Below are 17,639 nucleotides of genomic sequence, written 5' to 3' on the forward strand. Positions count from 1 at the left end.
ACACAAGTCTTGTTACTTGGATTTGAGGGGTTTCAGTTTAAATGTAACTTGAATTCAGGCTATCATGCAAAAACAATAAAAATGGCGTCGGGAGAGGTGATTCATGCTGGTTGTTTGGTTATGTATTTTCTAACCGAGACATGCACTTTTGACAGCTTCCTTGACGTTCATATGTTTGTTCATTTACTTGAAGTTTGCCCTGTATGGTACAGTATACAAAATATATGTATATTTTATGGTAAGGAAAAGTTGAAAGGACGACGACTTCACGTGAAGCTTGAACAGATATTTCAAGTCAAGTAATATAACACTTGGTTAAATTGCCCCAAATCACTTGTATTCAAGCACTTGAGTTTAAGTAACTTGATTGATCTGAACGTGCTTAGATGAAATAGAAATTTGAAGTCAAACTTCAAGTTAAGTAAAATAACCGGTTCACAATAGTCAAGTTTCTTCAATTCACTTACATTCAAGCTGTTTGAATTCCAGTAACTTGACTAATTTGAACAAAGCTTTAAAGTAGTTGTTTCCGCACAATCGTATTAGAAAGTTAAGTGCATGGTTTCATTATTCAAGACTGTTGTGTTTCGATATGCCGCGCCGTTTGCCCGCTGTTCACACGTACACACATAATTGCCCTCTATACATACAAAGAAACACTGACGTGGACAATAGAAAACGATATGGTAAAGTTCCTATGGCACTATACTTCCGAAATTCTTCAGAATTATACTAAATTATGAGCTTTATATCGCTGTAATTGAGTAATTAAATGGTAAACTGTTTTGTTTCTGTTTTTCTTAAATTCTTATAGATGTCCTGCATCATATATTAGTATTTTAACATATTACTAAAAAACTGTTCGGAGATACAGCTAAAAAACGTTTCTTCAGCGAAGTCTTGGCATAGGAATTACATACGTGTTAAAAGTTGGAACTTTGAAAGCTAATAATTCGAATTTGGGAAGGTGATATTCTTTAAAATTTTAACCAAACGTAGATAAGACTTTAATTACCGCATTAACATGTGTTTAAAATTGCTAGACATTTTTAAGAAACTGGATTTCAGCAGCAGCTACCTTGAAGGTATCTTAAGTACTTTGCGCAGACTTTAATGTTTGTTGGGGGGATTTCTGATTTCTGTCTTACAAAATTTTCGATACTTTCAAGACTTCCAACTCTTTTGCGAATCTCAGACATTATTGAGAATTTTGGATACTATCGAGAAATCTGACTCAATCCAAAAAAACTTCTATTCTGATCCAATTTCGAGGTTATAACTTTTCTGGTAAATAAATACGTGCCATTGAAGTATGACAACTGAGAACGCGTTTCCTCACTACGCTACAATAATACTAATTCTCCAAGAGGCGTGGTAGCTACAGGTCAAGGATAAGGATAAAAGACATCTAAATTTCAATCTTCTCAGAGCTATTTTCCTTTCATTTTCTGCGTTTTCTTAGTTTTAACAGTACATTTTCGAAGACTTCTTTTATACATATGTACATATATACATATATTATATGCATTTGAAAATGGGTTTCTCTTTTAATTTCAATTGTACTAATGCGATAAATGTTTTAACCATTCTAGAGAGGCAATTATAGAATGGAAGTTTTTAATTAAAGAAAATTGTTGAATTAGTCGATAAAACATTGAGGATAGTAATAAGAGAAATAAGCAGTTAGTTCTGCGTTATAGCCACGTATGAACATGTGAATATTTAATCCCGATTATTGCCTTTCCAACTTTATTACGTGTCTCCTCATATAGTAGATATTACCTGGGTAGCAATATGCACAAGTTTTTTTAAAGTAAAACACGAAGTTAATTAATACGGCGGAAATAGAATATTAAGCACCTTTTAATATATATTTCTTATTAATAAAGTATATTTTTTTCACAAAAAGGTTATTGAGTATTATCTCTTTTATCTCATTCAAATATTTTCTTTGCTTCTGATGATATAAGAAAATCTTTGGTAATTTATAACACACATTAAATGATATTAGAAAAAGAAATACGACGCGGAATAAATTTTTCTTCAATGTCGTTTTTCCGAATTTTTTAAGATTATTGATAATTCTGTTTCATGAGCATCTACTTCTTGTAAGTACATTTTTTATTATTTATCAATTCATTCAAGCAGATTGAAGTGATAAACTTCAGAAGAATTGATGTAAATTTTAATCCGAGTTATAAACTTGAGACGAATTAATTTAAAAAATTATTTCTGGGGTTATAGTGGTACCTATATATTTGAATTGTTTGCTCTAACATGTTTTGTTAAATTGCTAGCGGCAAATATATTTCTTATTTATAGTTCCATCTTTCTCTACGTAACTAAAAAATATTGTTTAATAAAATATTGTGAAACGCGCTACACCTTATTTCTGCATAACAATATTATATTCAGTTTAGAAGTATCTAATTACAACATATTTTAATTACTATCTGACAGATTGTATATCCCTATTAGAGTTTAAAATTTTAGTGCTATTTGTAAAGGGTAAATGTTCTTTAAAGAAAAACGACTATACTAGCCATAGTATACATATGTATGCACTACATTACTGCATAGGTATTAGGAGCGCATTTATCACAAGAAAAAATGCCATCTTGTAGTTGTTCGTTTTAAGTGATAAACATCACTTTGGTTAAATACAATCAATGTGGTCTGCTTCTTGGTATTCAATTATTGCAAGATTATAATTTAAATATGCTGAAATAATTATATGTTAATATACATTAGAAACGGTAAATAATAAAAATGAATGTACTTCTGTGGAAGAAAAATAATTCAAAAAAGTGGTTTTGGAAAAATGTTGTACTCCACATTTATTTTCTTTAAGTATAAACATTTTTTAAATTTATCCATTTGTGTTTATTAACGACACAGAAAGGAACAACAAAAAATGGAAGTCGTTTGCTGTATAATTTGGTTTTCTATTTTTTGTTTTTTAGATTTTAGATTATTCTTTAAGATATATAGGTGGTATGTATTGTATGTTTTTGTAGCATAAGTTAGTGTAGCTTTACCAGAGATATCTAAGAAAAGTATCGAATCCTAGTGATAGGATTCTGAAAATCATTGAAAGATATCAGATAGAGAGTAGATAAATTTAAACTTTACTAACAAGGTCTTTTCCTTTGTGTACTATTAATATTCATGAAACATTTTAAAATAAACGATTGTCATCCCTCCTAGTGGAGCTTCTACTGTATTCTAATTTTGTAACAACAACTCTCATAATACATTTTACAGTACCAATAAATGTTTTTCGTAAAACCCCAATTTTTTCCTGGAATTGTACACAATAACTCAGTTACAAATTGTTAGTTTTTTCGCATATAACTGAAGCTTTAAATTCTTACATATTTTTGTTAATTTGCAGAAACAAACCTCATAATACCATGTTTAAGCTCATAATACCATGTTTACTATGAATATGTTTACTAAAATCTTTTCTACGGAGATTAATTTCGCAGGGATGAGTAGATGTATGATAGGAATAGAATATTTTTGAATCTCATGTATCACGCAAGCAGTATGTAATACTGATTATGTAGCGACAGTAGTAAATTAATCTGTGATAAAAAATTATATAAGAAAGCTAATACAATAGAGGGGAATTACATAAGGGTCGTGTTTATACATGTGTTTGACTGTAATATTATTACGTAATCCTGTCTTCCTATTAATTCTACTCATAAGACGAATATATAGTAATAAAGTTCATTTTGAATATCCTAGATATTGATTCTCAAAATCAATCTAAATTGTTTATTTCATCTGAAATTCGTGTGCGTAACCACAATAAATATAATATTAAGTGGTTACTTCACCTTATAGTAATGTTATTTTAGTTTCCAAATAGTACACATTTTTGTATAATCTCGTATCCAATCTACGTATTGAGTTTTCAAAAAATATTAATGAATTTACTTCTTTATGTAATATGTAGGTATTATAAACTGGGAAAGAAAAACTATAAATAATTTGTCTTAAATAAACTGGTTTTATTGCACTAGAATAATAATGCTTATGGACGTAAACTGTATTATTATAACATAATCTATATACAGGATGTTCCAAAACTGATGATACAAGCGGAAAGGAGATGATTCGATGTGAAAAAATAAGTCAAAAATATAAATTAAAACATTTCGATACTGTGCCTAGTTTTCGAGAAAATTGACTTGGAATTACGATCGAGTACAAGGGTACGAAAGTACCCTTAAAGCATTCCCCTTTGGTCGTTTATCTCTCACACGTCTAACACTGTAGTTCGGTAGATTTGTACTCGGCCAAAATTCAAAGTGATTTTTTACGAAAACGAAGCGTGAAATTGAATATTTTAATTCTACATTTTCTTTTTCTTTTTTCGTGTAAAATCACTCTCTTTCTGCTTGTACCACCAGTTTTGGGACTATATATGTATACGGGGTGTTCTAGAACTGGTAGTATAAGCGGAAAGGATCCTACATGAAAAAATAGGTCGAAAATATGAAATCAGATTTTTAAAAATGAATTATGATGGGGTACAAGTGTATAGAATTCACGGAGTGAGGGGAACACTTGCTGTCTAACCATTGACTTTTTCTACTGTAAACTCGAGACATTCCCCTCTTTTCGTTTATCCCTCAAATACTTCAAATAATTTCGGTACACCTGCCTAGCGCTAAAATTCAAAGTTAATTTTCAAGCATGATTCAAACAATGCTCTTTTTATATTTTTGACTTCTTTTTTGTACAGGATTACTATCTATCCACTTAGATCACCAGTTATGAGACACTCTGTGTATCTATGTGTATATTGATCGTAGTGACAGACTGAAATAAATGTCATAATATATTAACTAAATTTATTTTTTTTTTCAGTCAAGTATAGAAATTATGATCTATCGTACAATAATACTGTGAGTTGACAAAAAATGAATGCATTCATAGCATGTTTTATTTTAAAATAATATTTTCCACTAATATGAACAATAGTTAATATAAAGAAGTAAATTTGAATTATTCCACTATTACAACTTACAAATGCATACTAATAAAATATTTCATTAGAAACAAATTTTTATAAGTTTGACTTTAGTTATTTATAAATATCTAATTTTTATTATTTACAGCTCATACTTAGTTGCGAATTACTTTATATTTCTAAATTTTTTGAAGATTTTTTAATTTCTTTCTCTGTGAAATAATTTCTACTCAATAATATATCATGAGAAATTTATAATATAATTTGTAATACATATTCATGTAATATTTTGCCTACGGTATGCTATTTTTTGTACACATAATCAATTACGTCACATTGTTTTAATATAAAATTTGATGTTGAGCAAAGGATTGTAAAAAAGCAGTTTCTTTGATCTCATATTTCCACATTATCGTGAAGGAGACAATTTCCCCGTAGTCAATTGATTTTTATTAAATAAAAAGTTTGTCCCAAGCAGAAGTCTCTCTAGATTCTAGTCGATAAACTCAATTTATCAGGCGACGCGTTAAGGAAATTTATGTAATAGGATGTGTGGGTGGTTATGCATGTAATCCGCGTATCTAAACACGATTCGCCTTACGAGAGTCACTTTGCCATGCTAACTAGAGCATTGCAGTTTTGACGTGTAACAGCGACCAGGGAACAAGAAGTTTCAGCTCAAATTCCCTTAGTAGACATAATAGGAATAACGAAACTCTGGTAAAATTATGTTTCGAGATGGTCCACGTAATGCAAATTCATAGAAGCGTAAAAGGAGAAGTGCACTTATGGAAATACAGTTACAAAACACAACTGATGCTGTTAAAAGGGATGGTACGCGATTTACGAACAAAATGATTAATTTCTTTTTTAATAGTTCCAAAGATTACGCAGAATTTTAATCCTGATCGATTCTTTAAATATAGACACTAAAAATTCTGTTCTATTACATAGTATGCTCCAATTTTTAATATCTAAAGTATGTTAAATAGTACGTTAACAAAATGTTAAATGAGAATTAAGTATGTATAGAAATGTAGATTGAATAATTTTCGAAAGATTTATATCTAATACGGAGAAGTACTACAGCTGTAAGTATTTAATTGAATAAGAGTATGGTAATACCTTTTATTTAATACTTGACTTTAGTGTTCCTTATAAGTGTTACAATTATGAATTTGTAAAATGCATTTTGAATGTCACAGTTAGTGAAAATTGTAATGTTTATGTATTTCTGGATTTTTATCATGTATTTGAAGATAAAACAGAATATCTATTTCTGTATTATAAAACAGAATATCTATTCTGAATAAAAACAGAATATCTATTCTGAATAAAAACAGAATATCTATTCTGTTTTATAATACAGAAACTTATAACAGAATATCTATTCTGTTTTCAGGCTAAAACAGAATATCTATGAAATATTTTTGCATTTGTATAAGAATCGAAAAGCTAGATTAAAATGCATAAGAACTCTTGTATATTTTATCAAAATTAAAATAATTCAATATTATATGAAATATTTATAGACAGTACTTTGCAATTGTAAATAAACATAGTTGCACAACCATAAAAGTGTCGATAACTGAACACTTTAGTTTATTCAATATTGAACCAATATGCAATATACGTAGATACACTTAATAAAAATATAAACTATTTATTTAATGTATTTAATTTACATTTACAGAATGAAGAAAAATAAACCGAAAGTTTCGAAATTTCGAGTTTTGATTATGCCATCTTATTACTTCTAAGAGGAAGCATTTAAAAAATATAATTAATTAAATTTATTTTGTAAAAAGAAATATTTTTCATCTATTTTTTTTCCTAAATTCGAATACATAAAAACTTTTTCTAATATAAAACGTTTGGATTATTTTTGCTCATCAATATACATTAAACATAGTATATTACACATAGTATCAATAATTAAGAAGTCATAAAAACTGATCGAAAAGAATTGTTCAATTTTAAATGCGAAATACGTGGCAACAATGAATCTTTTAACAGTTAAAAAATTTTAAACTTCCGAATGTAGAATAACGAATGTGGAATAACAGATCACCTTCAGTGCACTTAAATCATTTGCAGACGATCTTCATATTCAAGAGCGCTGCAGAGGTATCGACTATCGATCGCTTAGGTACATACGGCAGGGATGCAGAAATCGTACCACTTGAGACACGTACTACTACATAGTTAGTCTCCTTCCAAGACGAAAATACTCTGTTATAAGCGTTTTTCAAAGTTCAGCTAAAAGGTACAGTTTAGATCACCTTATGGTGGTACGATTTACTTCATGACGTTTTGCTTGACTTATTGATGACTATCGATATTGATTTAATTTTTACAATGAATGTAACGTACACAGAGTGTCCGACGACAGGTGTCAGAAATTTTAAGGAGCGATTCTACACACTAAAATAAGACGAAAAACAAAAATGAAGAAAATGCGTTTGATACTTCATTTCAGAGTTATTAATGGTTGAGAAAACAGCTAAAATACGCAAGAAATATATTTGACTTAGGATGTATTTCAATACCGACTTGCTCTAGTAGGTCAAACTCACAAGGAACATCACTTTAGTGTTATTTTCCAATTGGGATAAAACTAGGTATGGGAGTAGTGCATAGAAAAATATTAGATACGTATTCTTTTGTGAGTGCTGATATTCCTGTTTGGTGAGCGAAAACTATTCCCAGAGTTGTGGTGGACAATAATTTTTCATAAATATCTTGAATTTTGTTTAGGTCATTTTATTGCTTATAAGAAACCACGCATTTTGTATATTTACCATTTTTTTCTGCCTGCATTAATTTTCGAGATATTTATGAAAATGTATTTTCCATGCCAGCATTCGGGGTGGTTCTCACCACCAAAACATGAATATTGGAAGCTACAAGAAAATGTGTCTCTATTATTTTTCGATGCTCTACTCGTATACCAAGTTTCATCTAAATCAGATGATGACACTAAAGTGACATTTCTTGTTAGCGAAGTCAGTAGAATAAGTCCCAAGTCGAACACATTACTCGTGAACTGTAGACGTATTTTTAATTAATAATTCTGGAACGAAGCTGTAAGCGCAATTTTGTTATTTTTGAATATAAAACATTCTATAATAATCTTAGTTTCAGAAACATTTAATGCTGTGGATTAAAAGTGTATTGTTACATTATAATCAACCGAAGTCGATTAGTTAAAAGTTACATCAAACTCATCTAATATTTTAAATATTTGTGGCTTGCATTAAGTTTGTTTACTAAACTTAAATAAATTGTTTGCTACTATTTTTCACAATTCATTTATTTATAACGTTAGATGTCGTTTATACTTGTCAATGACAAAGAAATCGAAATCAGTAGGGCACGATTTAGGAGACTGGTGCGATATAAAGTATTTTCCCATAGCACATGTATACATGTGTACATATACACTCCCATGCATGTTTACTTCTTATTTCATAACTATTAATTACAAGTGCTAAGAACTGAAGTATTGTAAGTAAACTTGATTCTAAAATAACCAAATGAGTTTTTACCTTACACATAATTTTTGATTTGTGAAAAATAACGTGGGGTTGGTAATGATGAATTAGAATATTTATTAGCTAGATATTAAGAAACCAAAGTAATAACATGACAAATTTTGGCAAATTAAATAAGTATTTGAAATTAAGGATTCAATTTAGACAAATTAATGCCTAAAATAGCAAAATTACGATATGGAGGTACAAATGTACATACATAAGAATAAATAACAATTTATTAGTTTTTTTTTATCAAACGAGATCTATGAAATACCTTTTATCATATGTTCATAATGATAATAAAGATTTAGTTACATAAGAAAAGATAAAATATACAAAGTATACCATTGGTTACGAATATACATACATATACATACAGATGTATACAGATGTATAGTATCAAAATATTGTAAGATAATGTAAACTAGAGTAGTACATATAATAAATCAATCTTTATCAATTGCGTTAATAAACAGCATATTGAGAAATAAGAACAACATTTTAGTACTTTCATTTTTTATATCGACTTTTGGTTATAAAATAAACAATCCAGTATTCTACTGGGAAAATATTTTTAAAAATGAAGTAAGTGATTTAGATGTGATTTGACATTTCACAAGATTGAAAAATAAGAAATAAAGTTCGTTTTCTTTAAAAAAACGTGGCAAAATAAATTTAATTAAAATTTTCATTTTGAGAAAGAGATACTAACCAAATATAAACAACGCAAATAAAGTTCTTTCGTTATCTTGCTGTGTACGAACCGGCAAGATTTATGTTTCACTTACCTTGAGGGATATATTGCACCGGTCGATGTCACAAAAAAGTTAATTGAACGAATGTACCGTGTAATGTTTCTAACACCTCTAAGGTAAACCGTTATTACGATTGATACTAGCTCTAATATTATATATACATTAAAATGTTACAAAAACAATCAAATTCTTTGGTTAGAATTAAATAGATAAATTGCCAAATGCAGGATTTAAATTTTCTGAAAAACTAAGATACATCTACAGCTATGCAGTTGAAGTAAATTAAATTAAAGTAGAAATAAAATTATTTAATAGAAAGCATCCGTAGAAGAAAGTTAACAACTCATATCTTATTTCCCAAGTTATAGAGAACGAAAATGATCTGCAGACTGGAGAATATCAGGGCTTTGAAGATAACAGCGATAATGTTCTTTTCATTTTCCTAGTTACCGTGCCATTTCTGACCGAGATGCTTTGATGACGTCCCCAACAAAAACTAATAAAACTTTCCGTTTAAATTGCGATTGAGAGAGTTAAACGACGAGAGAAAAGTTGCTGCAAACGGAATTACCTTGAAGACTGTTGTTGATGACTCGGATTGAGTAACGAGACCTCTAGATTATCCTTCGGGCTACCCTCCAGGCAATTCTGCCTCTTCGATTCCGAATCCTCGAATTTCTCTTCCTGTGTCGGCTTCAGGAACGATTCTTTATCACCGTCGATACCCTCCTCCTTCGAATTACGTTGATCCTGTTGCCGATTCGTCGTTGCCAATGGCAAGTTATCTGCACTGCGAACCTTTCGACACAATTTCGACGTAGAACCGTGTCGCCGTAAGAATTCCTGAAAGTTAAAGCGGAACTGCGTTACAGAAAAAGCCTACGTAAAATCAATTTTCCACTTTAATCTTTTTACTAGGCACGAATATCTCGCAACGTCGAAACCTTAAAACCCAAGACAGTTTCGAGTTTCCAGAATCTGAAACTTTGTATTTTCTTCGTGATTCGAAATTTTTGAAATCCAGATAAGAAGAAAGCATTCAAATTTAAAAAAAATATCAGAAAAGAATATTTCATTACGTAATTATCAATGGTATTCCCTAAAAGTTTGTTAGTACATTCTGTACAATGTCGATAGAAAAAATAGATTAGTTTTAGAAAACCTTCGGATGTTAGTGTTTTTCAACAAGAATCAAGACTAAATATTTTTATATATTGTTATGTTTTTGTTTGTGTTGTGTTTAACTATAGCCAATAAAAATTAGTGCAATAATTTTATTAAGACTTCAACTCTTAAAATAAAATAGTTTCAAATTTCGAAATTTTACAGAATTTTAGATTCTAGTTTCGAAATAAATCCTCTTAAAGGATTTTTTTTCTTAAATAAATCCTCATAAATACTTTGTCACTTTCGTGGAAATACTACGCTTATCATTTCTAACCATTAGCGCTATGTGCGCTAATAGTTACAAGAAGCTCAATCTAATTTTCGATAATATCGACTAATTTATTTGAATTGTGTTAAATTTTTGCTAAAATTCCATTAGGATCTTCTATGATCGTCTTCAATATGGAAGAAGAGGTAAATAGTAATCTGATACAGTGTTCATGCTGTTTAACATTTAAACGTATGTACATCTCATTCACTTAATCAGCATACTGTGAACATTGTAATAAAAATTCAGTAGGTAGTTGCAATAAAAATATGTCATAATGAATATCTAACTACACCTAGTCAGATTTAAATTAGCTCAATTTTGAAGTTCCAACAAGTTTTTGAAATATAAAGTGTATTCACAATTTTTGTTTTAATAAATAACCTAAAAGAATTAGGATTCATTGTTTAAATATGAATACTAAACAGCTAAACAATATATTGAGAATTTTAATGAAACGTTTAGAATATAATAGTGAAATGTTTAAGTAAATACTTGCCCCAAGATTTCGAAATATCTCGTGAAATAAATGAAAATGAAATATCTCATCAAAATTCGTATTTTTAATGCTCTTATACTGTTTATACACAGAATTATACGAGAACTGAATTTATGTAAAAAATTGCAGAGTTCCATTTTTTAAACAAGTGGCATGGTATTTTAAAAGTGATTGGTATGGTGGCGTAATAAAATTTGTTACATAGCACAAGATTTTCGTCTACAATTTTTGTATAACTTTATTTAGAACAGAGCTATAGTCTTATATAGTTGCAAAAATCACTCTCATATAATCTTATATTTTACAGCTCTCAAACCATAATTACAAATTCTATTATCGACATTAATGCAAAAAGAAAATCTAGAATACTTGCGAAAATTATTGAAAGACAATTATAATCATATGCTTTCATCAAGTTTTTAGCATGTTGTGAACAAAATTTGACCGATAGTCAAAAATTTTTTCTCAAATATCTCTCTCCCATTTCTAACAATAGATGTTCAGCTTTTATAACGAAATGAAGAACTGTATTATGATATAAGCATAAGCGATCAAGGAATTCGTATATGTATTCAAGTGTATGATTCATTATCAGCTATGTAATAAGTACATGCAATTTGTAAAATGTTGTCTGCGATTACCGACGGTCGTCCACACTGTCAGAATATGAATGCAACGACTTCCTTACAAGTAAACCACGAACTTATCGATCAGTCTGTGAACTACACTTCACTTCTAACTACCTTGAACTTTAACGTTTGACGTATCTGTTTTGCGCGGTCTCTTTCATGTTCGTTACTTATTCAAATATCCGTCACATTAGAGGTTAGCACTTTCTAAATTTTATTGTATGCAAAGTTTACAAGTGACTTTTATTATTATCAATTTATACTGTCCTGAAAAACTGTGAAAAATGGACCATCAATAAGTTACTTATCTTTTTTGCTACTCAAGTTGTTCATTTCCTTAAAATTTCACATCAGTTAGGATTTTTTTAATTTGAATCTATGTTATTACTGAATAGGTACATACTTTTGTACTTATTCTCCTCTCTAAGTGCATAATGTTCATAAAATTTGTATAAATTTGATTAATATGTTTAGTGAACAGTAGGAACTATAGAATTGTGAAGAATATTTACGTTATATTATTCATCCTATAATCTATAAGTTTGTGTGGGATGTTCTTATAGAGGTATTCATGGATGTCTCAGAACTATTATTCACTGATCATAACATGAACAGAAATGTTATCAGTAGATTGCTGATGTTTTTGCATGTATAGAAAATTTACATATGTAAAAAAATACAGAATGAACATAATTTTCAAAAATGTACAAATTTATTACTATAAAGTGCACGTACTTAGTTTCCATTACTTTAGGAGTATTTTTGAAAATTTGAATTTACATAAAAATCCATAGTTAACTGATCAGTTATAAAACACATAATTTTCTTATGATAAGTGTCATATCTATACAGGTTGTCTGGAAGGAACAAAACTAAACTATAAGTTCATTTAAACTTATATGCACCCAAAAATACTTTATTGTCATCTTATAAACTTTCAAAGATTTATGGGAAAGATTGTTCTTATAGTAGAAGACCAGTTTTAGGAGTATTTTCGAAATGCGTTTATTAGGTACTATTTTCAATACAGTAGCAATATACAAAAGAATTGGACAATCGATTAGTTCGACGAATGGAAGACTTCATTCTTGCGGAAGAAAGAAATTTTCGAACATTTCTGCCAAAATTGAAAAATGTTGGTACTTATACTACTTGCCACAAGAACGCTTCAATTGTTATCATAATTGATAAAAATCTTTGAACGTTTATAACTTTTTAGTAAAGCATTTTTGGACATAAGTTTCTCAGAACCTTTTTCACCTACTCGACCTTGTCACGCTGTGAAATCATAAGATAATGAGTAGTATTATATGTAGAGTGTAAGTGGATAATGAAGAAGCTACCTTCTTTACAAGATAGTAAGTAACTGTACTTCAAATTTTGTATACCGAAAAAGTTTTATGGAAAAATTGTTTTAACTAAATTAAAAGAGCAAACAGGACCTGCTTCTAAATTAATATTAAAAGTATAAATGTATTTAAAATAATATTAAAAACAGTTATATTATCCTCCATTATACCCTTGATAAAAGTGATTGTAAAAGAAACTACTTTGAAAATAAAAATTTGTAGTAAAATACGATGTAATACTATTCCATTCGAAGATACAACTGTATCCACAATTGAGCCATCCACAGGCCTAAATGATTAATTTGACTGTCTGAATTTATAAAAATTTTAAGGGCAGAACACTTGATTGATGCTTAACTTCTTATACATAAAATAAATATACCTAAATATTTTTGTATTTTGGAATTAATCGATTTGACAATCGAGCGACTCAGTTGTAACTGTTTCAAAGAATCACAGTTCCTGAAGTCTGTATTGATACCACTCGTTGCAAGATCAGTTGGAAAATGAAAGTGAACTGGGCTTTAACGGTTACAATTTGTTACATATGATTCAAATTTCATCACCTCCCAGACAATTGGTTTCTTATTTCATTGTCGTGACTGCGAATTGACGGGCAGGTTGATAGGAAGTCAAGGTTCGATCGAAAGTTTCAAGGTCGCAGATCAAGGGAACGGTTAATTCGCTACGACAAAATTGGTCGAGTTGTTGCTGTCTCGTTTTATTCGATTACGTACCTGGGATAGGAAGCCAGCCACGTCGATGGCACTATTCACTCGCGGCCTCGAGGTTCTTAGCCATCCTAAGCCGCCTCCGCTATCCGAGGAGTCTACGTGATGGTTCGACCTGTGCAGATGCTGGAAAATGCGGCAACGCAATTAGATCACCTTACTCACGATCAATTTCCATTGAAATGGCCTTTAAACGTAGCTTCCTTCGAGCTAGAATTTTTGACCAAGTATACCGGAAGAGAAAAATTTGGTACTCGTACCCACCAAAAATAGGCTCATGTTGCTATGGTGTTATAGAAATACAAGACTGCAGTGCGTACCTCAAGAAACACATATTTCCTAATTATGATGTAATTAGTTTTCAATAGAAGTTTTGTGTAGAACATGTTTCGTTATTAGGTGCTAAACTATGTAAGTGTAAGACAAATTTTGAAGAAACAGTTTTGTCACAGAGGCACATTGACAACGTAAGGGCACGCTACATGCTGAAATATACACATGTACATATTCTATATGTTTACACGAATTAACGTGACAAAGAAGGTTATAAGTAAGGATAATAATTGTATTCGTTTCTGTTCTAGTAACAAAGAAAAGATTATAAAGAAGTTATTCATTTTGAATAAATAAGTATACAGTAATATACTTAACATAGAATGTTTTATGTGACTTGAATTAGCAATTGAATCAGCGAGTTGAAGAAGAGTACAAGTCGAAAATTATCCATTTACAAATAATCTCAGAACTATATTTGGATCGCAGAGTCACAGTATATTAAGTCACAAAGAAAACAAATGGACTTAATATTAATACATTCTGGCTCTGAGATACATGCCTTGGGATTAAATATCTCAAAATATGATTCTTGAGCTTATAATGTTCTACATTACAACTCACCAATTCAATTTCATTGATCTCGATAGTAATAATTGATTTTTGTTACATTTTTTTCAAACTTTTGTGGGAAATGCAGATATATTCGTTAATTACTTTTGTCTTCATGGTAATATACATTGGTAATATACAAATATTCGTCAAAATATTTCCAAATATGGTAGCAAAGAAGTTACAATTTAAACTCGACTTCAAAAGATTGACATTTTATCTGACCAAATTGCAAAGTTTCAAGTTTAGTTGCACAACAGTAGCAACGATGGTCTTAATACGATGTTATACTGATACACAAGATGTGCAAAATCAGATCGACAACCTCTTCGCGGTGCACATTCATTAATGCTAATGTCGACGATATTTCACATTTTTTCAGGTCACTGCAGTTCGACCGTTCTGTTTTATCATTCTGTAGCTGAGGACCAACCTGAGCCAAGTGCTTTCTGTGATTTTTCAGGGGAAAGCAGAAAAACAAACGCGGTGACCTATTTCTTCGCATACTAGCATAGTACTCGCACTTGAAGTAGTCTATAGAATTAAATAAAGATTTATAAGTAAAGTATATAGAAACTTATAAGTAAAGACTTGTAACTTGTACATATAATTTTATTAGATTCCTATTAGTTTAATCAAATTTATTAGATATCTAATAAAATTAAGAAAAAGAAATAAGATGCTGTATAAAATTTAATTTTGAAATAATGGTCTTTAGTTAGTTTGGTTCTCAGGTACAACATTTTTTTTATTGTTTATAAATCATAATAAATTCATTAAAAGGATGTCATTCAAATCTATGAGAGAACGATTAACCGACAAGTTAACAAAATAATAAAGAAAAAAATTAAGTAGCACAGAATGATGTATATGTTGATATTAACTTTATGCCTTTTGTGCATCGATGCATTACTAAAATGCAACTGTACGTTTCTTTTTTAAATTACACTCTATATTGTCCTATGAACTTCAATGTACTTTTCGATCCTCCAAAAAAATTATTAAAGTACTTATGTTTTTGCACTATTAGTTTAAAAATTATTTCAATTTTATGTTTCACCATGGTTCGCTAGATATGTCTAAAATTACAGCAGAAGACTTAAGTTATGTTTTAGATAATATAAAATAAAAAATGGAGAAATGTTCATGATGATTATTTGAACATTTATTATAGTTTCACAACATAAGTTTTTCAATATTTTTTTCTAGGGGATGAGAAAATAGGTACATCTATTAGTCTATGGGAAAGTATAAAGTACTAATTAAAAAAAAAAGTGCAGGTACACTTTTGAAACGTAAATATGTACAGAAATGCATAAAGGTATTATTACTGATTCATTTAATTTTGTCTTTGTCTTTAAATCCCAGTTATATGAAACAACCTATACATCTAAGTTTAAATATATAAAAAATTACAAAATGTATATGTATAGTATATGAAAATGTATATAATATTCAAAGTAAAGTAGACATTAGAATATTTCGAGTGTCAAAATTTTACTTCGACTTTATTTCTTGAATTCTTATTGTTAGTTGCTGTTAATTATTAGTTGCCACTCACATAAAGTAAATACATAGATATTCGTTGCTATATTGATATAGAATACTTATACAGTTTAAAACTTATTAAAAATAATAGTCAAAAATCAGTCTAGAAGAACATTAACAGAAAATAGAAAACAAAATTTCTATTCAATTTACAAATCTACCAAGTACTGTGTTGATAAGAATATGCGTTAAAATTTACATCATCGACTATTTCTTACTTTAAACATGTATTAAGTTTTGTATATAAAAAATAATATGTCCTCCTTTTCATATCACATCAGCTATTATTGATTATTAGCAACGAAAGAGAAGAAGAAATTAGAGAAATAATACAATTAACATTTAGATCAATCTATTGGACAACGTTTAGAAACAAAAATTCTGTTATTAAAAATAATTTCTTACATATAAATTAAAAGATTAAGATAAAGATTAATATTTCAGGATATTCTTCTTTTGTCACGTTATTGTAAGTCGTTAAAAATTGTGCGATTACATACATATGTCGTACCTAATAAACCTATAATATTAATATATTGAATAGTCGCACAACTTCATTTATAACATGGGGTAATACGTAACTGATATTTCTTAACGAAGAAATGTGACTATTTTTGGTGAGTATTTGAAGTATAACGTTAGGCCAAGTTGACTCTTAAAATATCACAAATCTACCTGTATCAATTCTTAAAATTAATTTCTAATATTGTAATATGAATCGCTTACACCTCGATGAACTTGAACTCTTCTCTTTTTTAACTTGAAAAACGCATTAATACATGCGTAATAGTATTTTCGACTTAGATAAAAGTATAATAATAAACTTCATAAGAAAATATATTCTTTTAAGTATTTAGTGAGTAAATATCAATATTAAAAAAATTAAGACGAGAATGGAAAATATTATAATGTTTTTCAAGAGAAACAAACGATAGTCTATTTTACTCATTCATAATAAGATTATGAAGTCTATGATATAAATAAGAACACAATATCAATTAATGAGGCAACATATTGTTTTACAATAAGTATAATTTTACGAATGCATAGAAAAAATAAATAGCGTATCAAGTAAAAGATCAAATTTTTCAGAAACTTTCCGTTTCTCATTCATATACATAGATTATCTATTATTTTTTCATTATGGAAAATAATTTTATCTGATAAGTGATTCTTCATATATACCTACGTTAATTTAAATAAAATAATACTAATAATATTACAATTTTTTTAGAAGTACAGTATACATATGTTGAAAAGTCTAGCTTCGGTTCGGTTGAGATGACGT

At 29.1% G+C, this 17,639-nt stretch overlaps 1 protein-coding gene across 1 annotated transcript in view; it reads right to left on the reverse strand.

The window, feature by feature from the left end:
- Window positions 1-17,639, reverse strand: part of LOC143178080 (uncharacterized) — a 124,002-nt gene that overhangs the window by 22,722 nt on the left and 83,641 nt on the right. Inside the window, exons 8-9 of the mRNA XM_076376523.1 lie at window positions 13,925-14,044; window positions 9,847-10,118 (exon numbers count right to left, since the gene is read on the reverse strand). Of these exons, the coding sequence (XP_076232638.1) occupies window positions 9,847-10,118; window positions 13,925-14,044 (392 nt within the window). The remainder of the gene's footprint in view (window positions 1-9,846; window positions 10,119-13,924; window positions 14,045-17,639) is intronic.

Source organism: Calliopsis andreniformis, chromosome 4 (assembly GCF_051401765.1).
Source record: "Calliopsis andreniformis isolate RMS-2024a chromosome 4, iyCalAndr_principal, whole genome shotgun sequence".
In the NCBI taxonomy this organism is placed as follows: Eukaryota; Metazoa; Arthropoda; class Insecta; order Hymenoptera; family Andrenidae; genus Calliopsis; species Calliopsis andreniformis.